The 19,750-nt window shown below is 43.1% G+C and overlaps 1 protein-coding gene across 1 annotated transcript in view; it reads right to left on the reverse strand.

Moving 5' to 3' along the window:
- The window catches only part of ARHGAP10 (Rho GTPase activating protein 10), a 351,063-nt gene that overhangs the window by 15,125 nt on the left and 316,188 nt on the right, over positions 1-19,750 (reverse strand). Inside the window, exon 19 of the mRNA XM_011973261.1 lies at positions 11,631-11,790. Coding sequence (XP_011828651.1) covers positions 11,631-11,790 — 160 coding nt within the window. The remainder of the gene's footprint in view (positions 1-11,630; positions 11,791-19,750) is intronic.

Below are 19,750 nucleotides of genomic sequence, written 5' to 3' on the forward strand. Positions count from 1 at the left end.
TACAGCGAGGAGAATACGCACTAAGAAAAGAAATGAATGCTTATTTGAAGTGACTAAATCCCCCAAATACCAAGATATTTCACTACAATTATACAATATGAGATCAAATCAGAAGTTTGAACTGCAATGAAAGATTCTAAACTCTCAGTTGCCAGGTCTCTGAGCAGAAACTAACACATTAGTGAAATGATCTTTCATGCCAGTCTGGGAAACATACAGCATAAGTCTAGAACAGCTGTCCTGGGCAAGAGTGTTTGAAAATGTTAATAAAGACAGAAGGAAATATTGTAGATCTGTATATTATGGGAAAATCTCTGTTCAAATAAATGCCAGTTATTCCTTAAGTGCCAGGAGAGGGAGAACTCCACACGCAAGCACACTATTTGGTTCCACACGAGCACAGGAGCACACCGAGGGATAACAGCAGTGCAGAGAAACAAAGGCCTGTGACATGCAAGTCGCCATAACCCACGGGGTTGGGGGGAGGAGGCCTTTGCTGCCCATCAGGAAGGTTCAGAGTAGACCCACTGGCTCATCATTTACGGTCTGAGGACTTCCTGTCAGGCCTTGTGCTAGTCCCTGGGGACACCCAGGCAACCGTGACACCACCTGCTCTCCAGTCAAGTGAGTGGAGAATGCCCAATTAATAACCATAATACAGGCACTGAGAGCCATGTAGAGATCTGCCCATGGTCCCTCAGAGGAAGAGTGGAGGGAGCACCTAATAACCAGGGGGATAGCCAGGAAGGACTTCCTGGAGGAGGCAGCATCTGTGTGGCGCTAATGCTGAAGCTGATGCTGCCATAGTCAACATCATCATCACCTCCCCACACCCAGGCTCATGCAAGGCATAACTGTGCAATCTAGCCCTGTGCCAGATGCAACATGCAGGCACAGTTCACTTATTCCCAACCACCCTATTACTCCACATGACATATGAGAAGACCATCTCAAAAAGGTGAAAGCAACTTACTCAAGGTCCTGTTTCTAGTAAACCCTGTTTTGACAAGACAGCACAGATCTCAGACCCTCAAGTCCTCTTGAGTGACTGGAATGGAATATGGAAAGAACGGTGAGAGAGATGTGAGTACCAGGATATTCAGGAGGCACAATCATAACCTAAAGGCAAAGAAAGGCCATTGAAGGATTGTACACATGCAAATTACAAATGCCTAAGACTCTGCCACTCCGCAGAGAGACCTGGGTGCCAAAGCTGGCAATGTCATTGCTGGCTGAATGCCAGCTTGCAGTTTCTTCCTCCCCTAGGCTTGTTCCTCTTTTTGTCAATAGCTAGAGGCTATGCTGAGGAGGAAGCAAATGACTTAAGAGTGCTCCCCAGAGGTTGGCCCACAGTTGCCGTCATTAGTCTGCACTTGGCGTCATCCGCAACCGAAACTTGGCTGAGCAACTTAAACTCCCTCAGCTAATGTGAAGAGAGTCATGACTCACCGGCTGGGTCACTGTGGGGTTTAAATGAGATAATAGGCGTAAAGCACTGAAGCACAGTAAGCAGTCAGTAAACGAAGCCCTCACTATTACATATTTCTGGGTCAGACCTTACCTCTGATTTCTAGGGTTATACCATCACTAACCATTTAATTTACCAAAAGACAGCAAATCAGCTATGCAAAGGGAAAAAAGGATGGCCATATTAGGTAGACGTCATCATTTAAAAAATCTAAAGTTGCCGGGTGCGGTGGCTCACGTCTGTAATCCCAGCACTTTGGGAGGCCGAGGCTGGTGGATCACGAGGTCAGGAGATCGAGACCATCCTGACTAGCACGGTGAAACCTCGTCTCTACTAAAAATACAAAAAAATTAGCCAGCCGTGGTGGCGAGCACCTGTAGTCCTGGCTACTCGGGAGGCTGAGGCAGGAGAATGGCGTGAACCCGGGAGGTGGAGCTTGCAGTGAGCTGAGATCGCACCACTGCACTCCAGCCTGGGCAGCAGAGCAAGACTCTGTCTCCAAAAAAAATTAAAAAAAAAAAATCTAAAGTTGCTAATAGAAACATGACATCCTGGATTTGAGCTTGGAACAGAGAAAGAACATTATTGGAAAGACTGGTGAAGTCCACAAGAAGTCTGTGGTTTAGTTAACAGTACTGTATCAACACTAATTTCATTATTTTTTAACAAACATACCACAGTTCTGTCAGATGCTAAGGGCTGGGGGCGGGAGTGGGGGCGGGAGGTGAAGAGGGGAAGTGAAGGGTCTATGGAAACTCTGTACTATCTTTGTAATTTTTCTGTAAACCTTAAACTATTCCAAAATAAAAATTTATTTTAAATGATACATTATAAAAAGAACAACCTCACATAGATTTTTCAGTCGCTGAAACACTAACGGCCTTTTGAAATTATAAACAAACATTTGGGGGCATCCAAAACCCATAGGGAAAATGTCTGGTTGGTTTAATGACAAGAAGAGATGTGTGAAGCTTACACTTAAAATCATCTGCACTCTCCATCTACCACCACAGTGGTAAACTACACTTCCTGAAGCTGGGTTTTAAGAAAGGTGGGCCTTTCCAAACAGACTTGTTTTGATTACTGATTAGCTAGAGATCGGCAAACTTATTCTGTAAAGGGCCAGAGAGTAAATACTTCAAGTTTGGCAGACCTTCTGCAACTACTCAATTCTGCTATCACTGTCAGTCAAAAAGCAGCCACAGACAAAACGTAAACAACTAAGTGTAGCTGTGTTTCAATAAAACTTTATTAAGACAAGTGGCAGTGGGCCACAATTTGCTCACCCCTGGATTAAATGGACCAGATAAGAAGCCTGGGAGGGACGTGGGGGTTGGGGGAGATGAAGGCAATTCAGATGGAGAATCCCCTCAGTCTTCACTGGTTTTGTGGTACAGGGCTCCCTTGTTGGTGCCTGAGGCTGACTCACACGTACCCAGCGCTTTCCTGCAGCAGAGTCCCGCTTCAACTGTACGAGATCACCTCCCAGGCAGCAGGGAGCCAGCCAATACAGGCAGCCAGCATGTAAAAGCAGTAACTTGTTCACCTTTGAGAACAAATACCTTCTCCGTCCATTCCCCCCAGATGGAGTCTTGCTCTGTCCCTCAGGCTGGAGTACAGTGGCACAATCTCAGCTCATTGCAACCTCCGCCTTCCAGGTTCAAGCAATTCTCGTGCCTCAGCCTCCTGAGCAGCTGGGATTACAGGTGCGTACCACCATGCCAGGATGATTTTTGGATTTTCAGTAGAGATGGGGTTTCACCATGTTGGCCAGGCTGGTCTCGGAACTCTTGACCTCAACTGATCCGCCTGCCCCAGTCTCCCAAAGTGCTGGGATTACAGGCGTGAGCCACCGCACCCAGCTGAGAACAAATATCTTTTGCAGGAAGTACGCGGTCAGGGAGAGGAGGAAGGGCACTGCAGGAAATCCCTCGAGCCCCATGAAGGAAGGCCTGCCATGTTTAACACGCAGTCCTCACCTTGTGTGATCCTGAGGCTCCTACATGGATTTCCTCCTCCAACAAGAAAGGACATCACCACCTAGTCGTTTGACAAGGTTCACTCCCAAACCCCACTCTCTTATAGCAAAAGTTCTTGGTTTTGCTGTAAGAGAACAGCTGCAGAATTCCATCTCTGACCAATCTTCCACTCAAAGAGTTCTTCTTGAATCCTATCTTCCTTCCAGATGATCAGTGTGGAATCAGGTAAGAGGGCTGAACTTTAGTTTGCTAGCTGAACAGAAAAGGAACTGTAACTTCATTTCAGAAAATTAAGGGGCATTCGAGGTCTAAAGGTTATAGTGCTGCAGAGTCACTGACAGGAATGTTTCAACCAGCTGCTACCCAATGTGAGGGCTGAACATCTTCAACAGGGTCAAGCACAGCTCCAAAGAGACACAGATACTGTGCTCAGAAAAATCCACCAATTACCTACAAACAGATTTATGGGTTATTTGTTGTAATGGGTGCGGTACCTGGGTATGCAGCTCAGCATAAGTTATAAATGTGGTTGGGTCTCAGTAGGCTCCCCATGCCTTGATCATGTGATAGCCAAGGGTCTATTCTCAGAGGCTCTGACAAAGCAGATCCCCAAAGCAAGACACTAGGAGAGGAGCCCCAGCTGAGTCCTCTGGGAATAAATACAGTAACTGCTAAAAACAACACAACTTCAGGTCAACATCTAGAGCTTCTCCAAGGCTAGAAAGGTTCTCTCTCTGAGCTATTTAGTAAGGAGATTATGTAACTGATGAACCAGGAAGTTGGGGTCAAGTTAAACTAAGAATATTGAATTACGTGCTCAGAGGAAAGGAAAATCCCAGCAGGTGGCTGCCTCCAGCTCTCAGGGGAGCAGTGATTGGGTTTTATTACATGTGGTATCTGGAAACCTCACCCCGGCCCAGAGGGACGGACGTTATTATTCCCCTTTTACAGATCATCTTGCTAAGCCTTGGTTTGCTTAAATCACTTATATAAGATCTTCAAGGCTGTAAGAAACAAAACGTGAATGCAAAGCCAGGCCTGTTTGAAATCAGTGATTTACCAATGTAAACGGTCTCGAACTTACAGAGAGAGCCCATGAGGTCCTTACCTTATTTAGATATTGAGACACAGCCAATTCATGAACAGCAAATAATAAATTACAACAATGCCATCAAGTAAGAAAATCTTTAACAACAAAAACCAGTTAAACTAAAAACCAAAAATGACTGATGCAAGACTTAACTGTTTTTAAAGTCTTAAGTAGTGGGAAAGCTACTACAAAATTCAGACATGTCTTTATTTTGGGAAGTCATCTTTTCATGGTAGAGCTTTAAAGTTACATGGACTATCAACATTCTGACTTAAAAATAAAACCTCCAAATTTCAGCACCTGCAGCTACAGCACAGCAAAGGAAGACACGAATTAGGCCACATGCAAGTGCCAAGTACACAAAGCAGATCCCAAAAATACCCCAGCAAGCCACAATGGATGTGTATCAAAGCATGCAAGGGGACAGGCAGTTGGCATAGCATAATTTCTATACAAAGTTGGAGAGAAGAAATTCAAGAAAACATACAGGACAAAAGTTGTACCCCCAAACTGAATGTGAATAGACACTGTGATGGTAGATGGTCAAGAGTACAGGCCCCGAGATTCACTTCCAGAGCATTTCTGAGGCTGAAGGGAGACAACTGAATATCATATTACTCATAAAAAGATTATGGATGCTGCCTGGTTGCACAGATCAAATTTCCAAGTCTCTCCAGCGCTGCTGTGGGGGAGAAGGCCCTCCTCCCCGCATCTCAGCCAAGGTGTTAGATGATGAATTCGCAGCAACCAGATTCAAGTGTTTATTCCCCATAGATAATTATAAACCACAGCCACATGACTTAATGTAAGGTCAGTGTTTCCTCTTCAATCCAAGGGCACTGACCAGTTGACAGCCATGGCTGTTTCACTGAGTTTCAGAATCGGGGCAGGGTGGAGAACGCCTGCAATTCAAACAATATCCCCATATGCAACTGCACAATTTCGATTTCTACAGTAAAACAAGTCACTGGGCAAACACATGAGCGGTCAAACTCACCTGTCCTTTACTGCTTGTGTGGCTTGGGCCAATTTTCCTATGTCCTTTGTGCCTTCCAATCTTTAAAAATGACTATATATCTACCCTACTGGGTTGATGCAAGCATTAAGAGGAAATGTCATTTACAACACAGCTGAAACAAAGTCTGGTGGCCCATAATACTAAATGTTTCATGGTCTCTGAGCCTGGAAGTGCCAAGAGGGTATCTAAACATACTTTCTCTGCAGCCTCAACCACTAGCCTCTGCTAAAGCAAAAGGTTCTACTCCCTTGAATCCCCAGACCCTTAAGAGGTAGGGGAAGGAGATAACCTCCGTACAGAATTTAACAGGCTGCTGTGGGCTCACAGCAAGGCAGCATGCTCCTCCTGTTCATTTGGCCCTGTTCTGCCTTAGATTTGAGCTCCCTTAGACCTCCACTATCTAAGTGACCCTGCTGTTTACTTAGGTATGGTAACAGGTACTGGCTGCCAATTCATTCTTCACAGTACCTAGAATCAGAGACCACATCCTTCCACAACAAGGCACTAGGCTCTACTAGAGATCTCAGTGTAACCCACTGCATTCTGTAACCAGAGCCCACATACAAGTAAACAGAGTAAAGCTGCTAATCTTATTAGGAAATCATCCCCCTACTAACCAACAAAGATGCAGGAAGTTTTTGCAATGGGAAGTTCATTCCTTTAGGTTACTTATCACCCTCTCCTGACCTGAAATTTACAGAGCTTCCCACTCCTTATTACAAAAGCAGTATATGTTCATTTTGGTCAAGTTAGGAAAAAAAAAAAAGCAAATGTGTAAAAAGCACTTTTAAAAGATACATCTATTTTTTTTAAAAAAATAATCTGATTAAGATACCAACTTCTGGGGTGAACTGACCACCCTGGCCTTCGAGGAATGCTGGGTTGAGGAAGCCCTCTCTAAAGGACGAGGGAGAGGGAAGAAGGAAAGACAGAGAGGGGGGAAGGGAGGAAGTGAAGACAGAGTTCGCCAGTGACTGCCACCCTGTAACTTCTCATAGCAACTTTCTCAGTAGGCGCCAGACTTCACAGAAATCTATTAAAAATGATCTAAAATGATTATTTTTCTGAACTTTAGGCAAATCATTCACGGTTTACTGTGGTATACTAAGCCACAAATCATATTTAAGGGGGGTACTTTGGTATCTCCCAGCAAAATTTATTGACTTCCTGAAAAGCAATCATGGAACCAACAGTCAAGTAATTTGAAATGCCAAGCAGTTGTCTCTGAGAAACCCCCATTCATTTGCCCAATTTAAAGGAAACAAGTGATTTCATTGACAAGAATAAAAATGGTTACCAGTGAGTACAAAGTATATGATGACATGCACAAGGCTGTATATGGGAATAGGAAGGTGTTATCTAGTGATTTTAAATAACTGACATCAAGTCTGAGTAGGCACAAATCTCAGTGGCACAATGACAGCTTGAGGCACTAGCTGGGATAGATGCTTTAGGGATATCTTAACATTCAGGATAAATAAAGCCAAGCCTCTCAGTGGGCGGGAGAGGGGAATCTACTGCCCCCCTGGGCTGCCAGGGAAAAGTGAGATGCATCTCAGGGTGCCAGCACCCCGAACTAGAGTGAGCTATTCTGAGACCATGCCATCTTGAATTTGAGAATGTGCCGGCAGAAAAGGAGGTGATCCTTTTCATTTGAAATCTGTAGAGGAAGCAGATAGCAATGCCTGATATTTCTTAAAAGAGATTCTCATCTGTGGCAGAGAATCTAAAAGGATTACTTGTCAAGGACCTGGCTCCATCCATTACAATAGAAGAAAACCTGTTTAGCAAAAACTACTTTATTGTGGGGAAAAAATGACTTTGAAACATTTGAAATACCTTGACCTATGATGTAATGTCCTCCAAGGAGACTGAGCTAGCAATTCTTCACTGGCAATGAAGTCACCCATCACCTTACTGAGTGTACAGGTAAGTAATAGCTACAGATTGATTGACTGCAATGAATAACACCCACAAGTCATAAACATCAGCAGAAACCCAAGGAATCCAATTCTGCTGCATTGTTTTCTACCTATCAGAGGCAACAGCTGCATTAACACACTGCCTATGTCAGAACCATGGCTGCTGTACATTTTCCTCTGCAAATTGTTTTTCAGTGGATGAGATTTTAGCATTTTTGTTCAACAGATTTACTGGGGCCCTATGTGATCCACATAAATTTGGACTCCATTCCGTAGGACCTGAGATCACAGTACAGGCATTGCCTCCTATTAAGAGCCCTGAGTAGAGTTTTAATGACCCCATAGCAACTTTGGCTAAAAGGGATCTTAATGAGCATTTACTTAGAACCTATCATATTTAATACTGTACAGCTGGTATGCAGAGATAAAGGGGAAAAAGACAAGAGAACACACAATGAGAACTTATAAAGGCTAAGGAAACAAAACACAGTAAGGAGCAAATGATAAGATTAATTGTGTGGAATTGCTAGAGGAAGAGTTTGTAATCTTTATAAGAAAGAAGATGAATCAGCCAGGCACGGTGGCTCACACCTGTATCAGCCAGGCACAGGCTCACGGTGGCTCACAGCACTTTGAGAGGCCCAAGCAGGCAGATCACGAGGTCAGGAGATCGAGACCATCCTGGCTAACAAGGTGAAACCCCATCTCTACTAAAAACACAAAAAGTTAGCCAGGTGTGGTGGCGGGCACCTGTAGTCCCAGCTACTCGGGAGGCTGAGGCAGAAGAATGGCATGAACCCGGGAGGTGGAGCTTGCAGTGAGCTGAGATTGCGCCACTGCACTACAGCCTGGGTTACAGAGCAAGACTCCGTCTCAAAAAAAGATGATGATGAATAAGAAACCAAATGTAGTAGCCTAAGAGACATTCAGTAACATACAGAAAGAAATGAGATTTCCAAAAGGTAGCATTTTTATGAATACATAATTAAAATAAGAAATTAAATGTTTACTAATAATTATGTCAATATCACAAAAAAGTTCAAAGAATATAAGATCCAATTCCTATCATTAAGAATTTTATGGCCGGGCACGGCAGCTCACGCCTGTAATCCCAGCACTTTGGGAAGCCAAGGCGGGTGGATCACTTGAGGTCAGGAGTTTGAAACCAGCCCGGCCAACATGGTGAAACCCCATCTCTACTAAAAGTACAAAAAGTAGCCAATGTGGTGGTACATGCCTGTAATCCCACCTACTTGGGAGGCTGAGGCACGAGAATCACTTGAACCCAGGAAGTGGAGGTTGCAGTGGGCTGAGATCGTACCACTGCACCCCAGCCTAGGTGACGGAGTGAGACTCTGTCTTTGCCACCCCGCCACCCACCCCACGAAAAAAAAAAAACCAATTTTATGATCTAGCTTGGGGTAAGGGAAAGTTTAGATAGACATGTAGAAACATTTATTCCACATAAATATCAAATAATACTAAAACGCAAATATTAAACAATACTCAAAGGCGACTTGAATTTCTTAGCGCCAAATAATGAGTATCAGCAGAAATATTGACAAGGGATCTCTCTAGAGGCTCCCTGTAGATTAGAGCATGGGGAAGACTTTCTGGAGGTGAAGATTAAATTAGACCGTGAAGATAGGTCAGGATTGGCTTGTGCAAAAAAGCACAATGGATATTTGAGGCAAAGAGAACCAAAGCATGTGGGAAGCACACACAGGCTACTGGGAGGCAGCAATGCAGGACCCTAGAAGAGTGTTTTTCTAAACAAAAGAGGTGGAGAAATCACTTATCCTAATTACACTCCTCAGAGAAGCAGCTTATACTCAGCACAGCCCTGGAAGCAGACAAGGAGCAGCGGATGGTCTTCTCTATCAAGGCTCACTCATTGTCACCTGAAAACTCCTTAGAAAGGCAGGCTCTCAGGTCCCTTCTCAGACCTACTGAATCCTCAGCTCTGGGGTGGGGCCAGCAGAGTGGGTCTTAGTGAGACCTACAGGGGGTTCTGGTGCGTGCCCAAGTCCAAGAGGCACATACCTATATACAAACTTGCTAACATAATGACAAATCGTGACCGATACACACTAATCAGTAAATCCTTTAAAAGATACATAAGAAACATTTTAATATATACTTCAGAGAAACATAGATGTATTCCATCCATGGCACAGAAAAAAAAAAAGAAAAAAAAAAAGATCAAGTTTCTGAAGTAGGAGAAACTCTCCATTTAAAAAAAAAAAAAAAAATCTCCTCTCCAGGCTTGCTTCAACTACTCCCCCCAACCCCCTTTTTGGCCTCTCAAGGTTGGAGTGCTTTTCATGACATTTAAAAATGCGTATGAATAGGAAGCTAGGGAATTCACTCCTCATTTGATTTATGACCAAAAATATCAAGCCCTTCTTGTTTCAGGCATGGACGTGTTGTGAATTGAGTGTTGGCTGTACCATGGCTCATAATGTCACTTTTCTGCAGAACTACTATGGAAGAAAGATGACTGCCTAAACTGCACTCCACTGCCTGTGATATCCACTTACCGAAAGGCATAATTAGGGATCTGGTTTTCACTAAAACACACACACAAGCTAAATTCCACCTCAAGTGTAACCAGGATTATAGACTCTGGGTGCCTAGGTAACTACTGTTATTGTTGCTTGTAGTACTATGGTGAAACAAAATTTTTATTGTGGAAAAGGAACAGTACCGGTGACAAGCATACCTGAGTAATGTAGGATTTAAATCCACAATCCTCAGCATAAAAAATAAGCACAGATGAAAACATTGGCAGGAAAAAATCTCATCTGGAGAATGTGTTTCCATACTTGGAGTCCCAGTTAGATTTTCAAAGTCTTCAGGTCACCCCCAAATTCTGGCATGCCAAATGTCTCCCAGCCTCTCTTAATACTTAATAAGTTCATAATCATTTCATGTGAATCCAGCAGTAACTATAAAAAGCCAAGTAATCTGAGGAACACTTTCCAGTCCATTTAAAGTCCCAAGAATGCCCAGCTAGGGTCAGATGACACCATTATCTATAATTTATTTTAAGCAACTTTGGCTTCAAAAAAATTTTTTTAAGACTCTCTGGATGGGCTGGGCATGGTGGCTCACGCCTGTAATCCCAGCACTTTGGGAGGCTGAGGCAGGTGGATCACCTGAGGTCAGGAGTTCAAGACCAGCCTGGCCAAGATGGTGAAACCCCATATCTACTAAAACTACAAAAATTAGCTGGGTGTGGTGGCGAACACCTGTAATCCCAGCTACTTGGGAGGCTGAGGCAGAATAATCACTTAAACCCAGGAGGTGGAGGTTGCAGTGAGCCAAGATGACACCATTGCACTCCACCCTGGGCAACAAGAGCAAAACTCCATCTTTAAAAAAAGACTCTCTGGATGAATTATAAATGCATTTTTAGATAAAATTTGATTGACTAATCAAGTACTGTCTTGTAATTATTAGTGGAGTTTTCTCTTCTCTGAACACTTGTTTGAAACATGATGCCCTTTTGGGTTCCACATCACCACCATCCTGTCTTTAAACAGACTTGGTCAACACAGCCAGACAAGCCCTCACAGGTTCAAGGTACTTTATTTGTATTAATATTATTCGTCCTAATATACTTGAGCTGATCTGCACATGCCTGGCACTAAACCAAACTGAGAAGATAAAATCAAACATGTCAACCATCACGTCTCAACTCTGCAGGACGCTATCGAGCAAAACAGAGCAGAATGCTAGCATACTGCTCTCAGAAATTCATGTAAGTAAAATATCATTCTATAGACAGTTTCAACAGTCTGTCCATCAGCATGCATTCTCACATCTCTAAAAGTCTGCATAACTAGTGGGGAAATATCTTGGGTGGGATAGTAACAAATTTCCTTTGCAGAATCCAAAACTGCCCAGGAATTGAACTTAGATCAGATTTGACATAGCATCCATCTACCCTTCCATACTAGAAACAAAGAGAGTATTCAAGGAAGGCTCTGTTTTAAGGACCCTTCTCCCTTTGGTGGCCCCTCTGATAAGACAATAAGGGTTCCTTGATGTAATGGCTTCAGCACCCACTGGTCACTGCTCATGGAAACTTCAAAAGGAACTAAGTCATGCCTTCCTCCCTTCAGCACCCAACAGAAGCATGGTGACTTACATAGTGGATGCCCAGTCTCCAAAGCTCCCTCCGTCTGCCAGAAGGTGGTTTTTGTCTGGTCCAGGAGGCCCAGGGAGAGCTGCAGTCACGGGAGACGGGGAGGAAAGTGAGTCCAGACTGCTAGTAGGGGTGTCCTCCTTGGAAGGGTTAGGATTGTCACCTAGGAGGAAAAAAAGGCATCGAATTTCAAACAAATACCAGAGAAGAAAAAACTCCACTAATAATTATATGGTGTTACTTGATTTGTTAATCAAATGATAAAATTACATTTACAGTTCAGCCTGACAGTATCTGGGTGTCCTGCCTTTACATTTTTTTTTTAATCAAAGATGCTTAAAATAAACCACAGATAATACACAGTGAGGAATGTTTTCCCTACAAAAAAACACAATGCTCAGAATCAGATAATGGAAGATAAAAGGCACAATGGTGGCCACAATGACTTCCTCACTATAAGCAGTCCAGGTATAAACCAATGAAATCAAGAATAGCTCCAAGCAGCGCACCAGCCCTGTGGGGTCCAACCTGTTCCTTTCTGGTCACCTATTGGTTAAGTCATTCTCAGTTGCCACTTACTGCATAATAAATTAGACAACTCTAAAAGAGCCTTGTCTTCTGAGCTGGTATCTTGGATTATAATTTCTTTTTTTTTTTTTTTTGAGACAAAGTCTCGCTCTGTCGCCCGGGCTGGAGTGCAGTGGCCAGATCTCAGCTCACTGAAAGCCGCCTCCTGGGTTCACGCCATTCTCCTACCTCAGCCTCCCGAGTAGCTGGGACTACAGGCGCCTACCAACTCGCCCAGCTAGTTTTTTGTATTTTTTAGTAGAGACGGGGTTTCACCGTGTTAGCCAGGATGGTCTCGATCTCCTGACCTAATGATCGGCCCGTCTCGGCCTCCCAAAGTGCTGGGATTACAGGCTTGAGCCACCGCGCCCGGCCCTTGGATTGTAATTTCTAATACCCCAACATTAAAATCCCACACATAGACAAACTTCCATTTCCCTTTGGACATCAGGGAGGGTACTACAAAAGAGTTAGGCTTTTGTGGTGATGGCACAGGATGAATTTAAACCGAAGCTAATTTTTTTTAAATGAGTTGCACAATGTATGCATTCACAGGGGACCATTTTATTAAATATGTTTAGTATAATATAATTTGTGTACATTATGGGCTTGGGTAGAAAATGCAGAAGATGGAAGAGAGAGCTCACAAGAGCAGTTATTTCCCTCTACTGGTCTTGCTTTCATGGTCCTCCTAGCTACTATAAAATGCACCTGATCTGCACCCATCAAGGCTCGGCCCTTAGGCCTAATCCTCAGTCCCCATTAAATATTAACTGCTCCAGGCAACCCTGCAGAGGCAGCAATGTTCTATAAAGATAGCACTGACTTGGCCTTGAGTTTATAGGTGATGGTCCTAAACTGCTATGGAAGCAAATGTGACACATATAGAGGTTCATAACCCCAGTCCCCAACAGCTTATAGCTGATTAAAGCTTCATGTTTCCTCAGTCCCAGGCCCTAGAAACAACAAGCAAGAACTCCAGCAACAGCAAGGACCTTGCTCTCAAAAAACATCTTAGATGGTTTTGTTTTTTTTTTTTTTTTTGAGATAGAGTTTCACTCTTGTTGCCCAGGCTGGAGTGCAATGATGCGATCTCGGCTCACCGCAACCTCCGCCTCCCAGGTTCAAGCAATTCTCCTGCCTCAGCCTCCCGAGTAGCTGGGATTACAGGCATGCACCATCACATCCGGTTAATTTTGTATGTTTAGTAGAGATGGGGTTTCTCCACGTTGAGTCTGGTCTTAAACTCCTGACCTCAGGTGATCCACCCACCTCGGCCTCCCAAAGTACTGGGATTATAGGCGTGAGCCACCGTGCCCAGTCAGATGGATTTCAATTCTCCTAAAAATGAAGCACAGGAGAAATTCCAGGCTCTGATTAAGCTAGCTCCCCAGACTGTAATCTTGAAAACTGATTGCACAAAGTAATTCTTATTGACTCCTGACCCAGCTTACAATGAAGGGTTAAGAGAGAAAATCTTACAAACGGAGCTCTAGAACAACTGAATCCAGACAAGCAGGACTTGGAGATGGTGGTGATGGCTGGAAGAAGAAATTGTTTATGAGGGGTACTGCGGGGGACACTGGCGGACCCTGTGCAGAAGATTCTGATGAGGAAGAGTTTTCTGCGTGAGTGCTGCGTGCTAACCAGCTGCACCACTGGAACTCCAAAGGGTTTTCTGAGCTCTTTCTTTCGTAAGTGTGTTCCCAGGGAGGGTGGGGGAGATGGCTGAGCAAGAGATGAACCGTATCTCCACAGGGCAGTTCTTCTCCCTGTCCTGAGTCTATTTATAAAGTCTAGAAGACTCTACAATTGCCCTTTCAGTGAAGCCACTTTTTCCACAGTGCTTCACCACAAAAACGTTTAGCTAATTGGAGAAATTCAGCTCCAACAGAAGGGCCAATTTTCAGGCAAATGGACCAAAACCCACTGGTAGACCACTGCTATGATTTCCTTTTAATTTATTTTCTTTCTGGGATCCAGTCCACTTTGGAACAAAGACCACGTCATCCCCTGTGCCCAGCGAGCTCAACTCCATCCAGTTCTTTTCTATGAAAGAGCCCAAGTGCCGCGAGGGGGCTGGCCTCCAGCCTTCCCCGGCCCCTCCCTGTGTCTTTCATTCATCATGAGCAATGACTCCCCCCAAAATTAAGAGAATCTCAAATGGAACACCAGCACAGAGTCCAGAGTAAACCTGAACATTGACCTGGCATGACGGCTGCCCTCAGGGCTCAGCTAGACGCACCAAACTGTCATCAGTTCTGAAGCAGAACAGGATCACCTTCACAGCAAGTCAGATGCCAGCAGCTCCCTGGCTGCAGGAGGCTGGACCCAGGCCCTCAGTCCTCCCCGGGCTGTGTGCCCTGACGGCCGGGCAAGGCATGACATGGCAGAAGCAGCAAAGGAGAGTCTGGGACTGGTTTATTCCCTGACTCACTCCTACCAAGAGAAACCTGTCAATGAGAAGCAACTTTGGGGAACTGGAGACCAGGGGTTTAATGTTACTTCTGAAAGATGCCTGAAATGCTTTTACAACCAGATACAGCAGATCATTTACACTGCCTCTAATCCTTTTCCCAAGCAGACTGACACAGCACAAATTGTCATTCAACATATTAAATCACATTCTATTAAGAGAGTTTTCTCTTCCTTCCTGCCAAACAGTGGCAATCTGAACCCTCAAGTGAAAATAATATTGGTAGAAGGGAATGTTGACACAGGCTGATCAAAGGAGAAGACACCTCACCCTACTTTCCAAGTGTACAGAGTTCCTTCCTCCTTCACTGTTCAGGAATGAGTTTACCTACTTGAGAGAATCACTGAATTTGAGGGAGAATAAATTATCAGGTACATAAACATTAAATACTCACAACCATTTCTGAAACTTTAGTTCACCAAAAATCAAATTAGCATTTTTTTAACTAGTATGAAAATAATAAAACTTAAAAAACATTCTATGTTCAACTTTTAGAATGAATACATATATATATGAAAAAACGCATATACATTTTTCCTTATACATTTTTCATATATATTTATATATCTATATTTATACATCTAAAATATGTGAGAGAGAGAGTGTGTGTGTGTGTGTGTGCGTGTGTATTTTTTTTAAGAGACAGGGTCTCCCTATGTTGCCCAGCCTGATCTCGGACTTCTAGGTTCAAGTGATTCTCATGTCTTGACTTCTCAAAGTATTGGGATTACAAATGTGAGCCACCACCTCTGGCTGGGAATAAAGATTTTAAATCCCACGAAACTAACTTAAAATTGAGAATTAAAGTCAGATACACTCATTATTTTTCCCTATCATTTCTTCTGAGTGAAGAATCTCTCACACAATCTCTCCCCTCAGGTGTTACCCTTTAACAGGCATCTACAAACAGACAAATCACCTCTGGATAAAAAGGGTGTTCCAGCGAGTGAACAAAAATGGTACCAAAGGATTTATGAACAGACTCTAAGACACTCACTGGAAAATGAACTACCACCGATTAGAGAGAAAATGACTTCCTCGCAGCATCCTCAGATTAATTCCCACAAGGTACTTGCCAAACCCCTCCTCTCCTGATTCTTTTCTCCTTTCTCACAGCTGTCTGCAGCCATCAATTTTGCATTTCACCATCATATACTGGTTTTATAACTTGGTTTAAGGTGCCCATTTCCCTTGTACATTTTGTCAGGGTGGAGACCATGTCTTGGTCTTGGGAAGCCTTAGAGAACACAAAGCAGTGCCAGGCAATCCAGGAGTCATCAGGAAGTATGGCAGACTCACTGCCACAAGAAAAGCATGAGCATGGAGAGCCACTGCCTCTAGAAATTGAGAAGGGAAAAAAATCTGAAGACCCCAACATATTCTCACAAAACCTGCACACAGTTTTGGATTCTCATCCTCTCCCGTTTCGAGCCACATGCACCTCTAATCTACTTTATTCACCCAACTAGCATTTACTGAGCTTCTCCTTATGTACAAAGGCACACCACAGATGCTGAATTACACAGACAGAGAAGCAGTCCCTAACCCAAAGACGCCCAGAGTATAATGCAGAAGACAGGCAAAGACAAACAAGGTGGTGTTTCCTGTAATATGGTTACGTCAAGAAGCTTTGAGACCCAGAAAAAGGAGTTTTCAAAGTTACCAGGGTCAGGAGCGAAAGACACGTGGGAGTGCAGCAACAGGAATAGGAAGAAATTATTGCCAGTTTCAAGGAAAAAGCCTCTGGTAAAGAAAATATCAAAACTGAAAAAACAGAAACAGGAGAGCATGTGGCCATTTTCAGAGCCACAGTAGTTGGATTTTGTTGGAGAACAGAGTCAAAGGCAGAAAGCAGGTGCATGAAGTAGGGTTAAGAACTTTGTATCTAACGTAAAGGCATACGAATTTACTCTGCAGACACTGGGAAGGTACTGCAGGGATTAAGCAGAGAAGTGATATGATCTGGAGAATAGCTCCAAAATATATTCCGTTATGACAGTCATTAGAACTCAGTGAACAAAGGTGAAGGGTGAGAGAGAAACTTAAGATGAGCCTCGGGTTCATGGCTTGGGAACTGAGTATATGGTAGAATCATTAACTGAAATAGGGAATAAAAATATAAGGAGCACATTGGGTGAGGGAGATAATAAGACCAGTTGCAGGCATGTTGGGTTTGGGGTGTCAATAAAAAACCTAGGTGAGAGTATCTAAGGGAGAGTTGGTTATACAACCCTAGAGCTCAGAAGAGAAGCCTGGGATAGTTTTACTGATCTGAAAGTCATGCACAGAGAGTTGAAGTCACAGCACTGGATGGATAGAACAAAGAAGAAGATGTGGAAAAGTAAAAGAACCTTGAGGAATCTTCCAGCCAAGAGAGCTGGCTGTTCTTTAAAGCAATATTGTTGTTGTTGTTTTGTTGTTTTAAATAAAATGCAGTGTTCTTTTGCAAATATTTAGGATTCCTGCACAAACATCAATAATCATAAAAATGGAACACAATTGGCCAAGAGGACATGTCTTTGGTGATAGCTACTATATTCTCCTTAGTCTGATTTTTTTATGAGCCTGAGCACGTGGACAAGTGCTTTATTTTCACGATAGACTAAAATAATCTTCAAAGATTGGCAGAAAATTAGACCAAGAGGAGGAAACAAGAACTTGATAATTCTACCACTTCTAATAATTTAGAGGATGTTTATATCTTATTTTAATCTACTGATAAGCTTTTACTTTAGGTAGTTTAACTTTTTTTGTTCTGATGATGACAAACTGTTCTCTTCATTCATTTTCTGGTCATTTCACTTGAATAGAACTGCTTTTGGATTGCTGGAAGGAATAAAGCTTCGTGCTTCCCTCCCATTTCATTCATTTCTTCTTTGTCTCCTCTCAAATACACTTCCTAACAGTTAAGTCAGAGATAGTTCCCCCCTGAAATCCCTTCCCTGCTGTTCTTCCACTTAGCTGAAGATTTTTTGGGCACGGTATAAAATCACAGACGGTTTCTGTTATTCCTCACAGATGGACCATCCCCACAGCAGCTAAGCTATCCCATGCTCCTCGTTCTTAAACATCTGGCTTATGTATCAGCAGGAGTAAGGAAGAAAAAGAGAAGACAGAAAAGAGGAAAGAAAAATGCATAAAAAGAAAAGATCTAATATATTAGTTGAATTTAATTTAAGCAAACCTCACAGTCATGCATTTGGCTAGCTGGGGGACAGCTGACCAAACCTACCTAAACAGTAGGTTTACTTTGGTACACAAATATTCTTCCTGTCAGGTCACAATAATCTTAGATACTTCTAATCGTCAAGGAGTTAATAGGATCAAAAGAAAGTTTTGCTGAGAACAAAGTAACTGCACTTATAACACAGAAACACTTTTATTATAAAGTTCATTCAGAAAATGTTCAGCCAAGATGGAATATTAAGGAGAAACCTACCTCTCCCTCACACAAACACCAAATAACCACCCCCAAATTTTTTTTAATAAATAAAAATATATAACTGCCCTGATAAACTTGTTACACATTTCTGTGGAACAGAAACAGAAAAGAAACATCCAGAGGGACCATTAATTAGCCAAAGGTTTATGGTTCCAAGACCAGCTGAAACCAACAGAACCACCTAGACATTTAAATCCTGCAGGGTTCTGGCCGGGCGCTGTGGCTCACGTCTGTAATCCCAGTACGTTGGGAGGCTGAGGCAGGTGGATCACCTGAGGTCAGGAGTTCGAGACCAGCCTAGCCAACATGGCAAAACCCAGTCTCTACTAAAAATACAAAAAAATAGCCAGGTGTGGTGGTGCATGCCTATAATCCCAGCTACTCAGGTGGTTGAGGCAGGAGAATCGCTTGAATCCAGGAGGTGGAGGTTGCAGTGAGCTGAGATCATGGACTGCACTCCAGCCTGGGCAACAGAGCAGACTCTGTCTTTAAAAAAAAAAAAGGAAAAAAAAGAAAAAAAAAAAAAAAAGAACCTGTAGGGTTCCTAGTATCTATAATAACATACCAAGCATGGGGCAGAGGGGCTACAGCCAGGCTCTTCATGTGAAAATAGGGACTGGGAGAAGCCCTCCACCCTAGATGAAGGCCAAGAACCTACAAATAAGTTCCCCACTTGCCTGGGGGATGATTCGGCCTATCCTAAGGACAAGAACATTGTGCTGGCAATAATAGCACCTGGCTCTGAACCAGCACCTAGGTGACCCCAGTGGAGGCAATAATAGCCAGACAGCGAAAAGAAAGGGGAGAAGACGGATCCAACACGTCCTAACCATGCATAGACACAAAAAAGTCCTCCTTCACCATGGACTTGTAAACTAGAACTGCTAAAAACAAAAAGAAAACTAAGACAGCAAACTCAATGAATAAGAAAACTCAGAGATTTAGAGATTTGTAATATAGAGAATAGAAGTGAAATTGCCAAAATCTAGATCACAGAAACAAATTGAGAGGAGGAAATAAAATAATAACCAAAGTTTCGAAATTAAAGAAACATCAAAGACCTCAATAGTAAAAGACTGAGAGTGCCAAACAGAGGAGTAACGAAAATCCTGCACATAAGACATATTATTTTAACATTTAAGAATATCAAATACAAAGAAAAAAGCACCCATATGGAAAAAGCAAATCATATAAAAAGAATCAGACTGACATCAGACTTCTCAACAGCAATGTTAAGTGCAGAAGGAAATTGAAGTAGTATCCTAGGCTGGGTGTGGTGGCTCACACCTGTAATCCCAGCACTTTGGGAGGTAGAAGTGGGCAGATCACTGGAGATCCAGAATTCGAGATTAGCCTGGCCAACATGGTGAAACCCCGTCTCTACTAAAAACACAAAGAAAAAAAATTAGTCAGGCATGGTGGTGGGTGCCTGTAATCCTAGCTACTTGGTAGGCTAAGGCATGAGAATTGCTTGAACCCAGTAGGTGGAGGTTGCAGTGAGCTGAGATCACGCCACTGCACTCTGGTCTAGGCTACACAGTGAGATTCTATCTCAGAAAAAAAAAAAAAAGAAGAAGAAGAAAAGAAAAGAAAAAGAAAAGAAAAGAAACTGAAGTAGTATTCTTTAAGTATTAAAGA

The sequence above is a fragment of the Mandrillus leucophaeus genome, unplaced genomic scaffold, assembly GCF_000951045.1.
Source record: "Mandrillus leucophaeus isolate KB7577 unplaced genomic scaffold, Mleu.le_1.0 Scaffold136, whole genome shotgun sequence".
NCBI lineage: Eukaryota > Metazoa > Chordata > Mammalia > Primates > Cercopithecidae > Mandrillus > Mandrillus leucophaeus.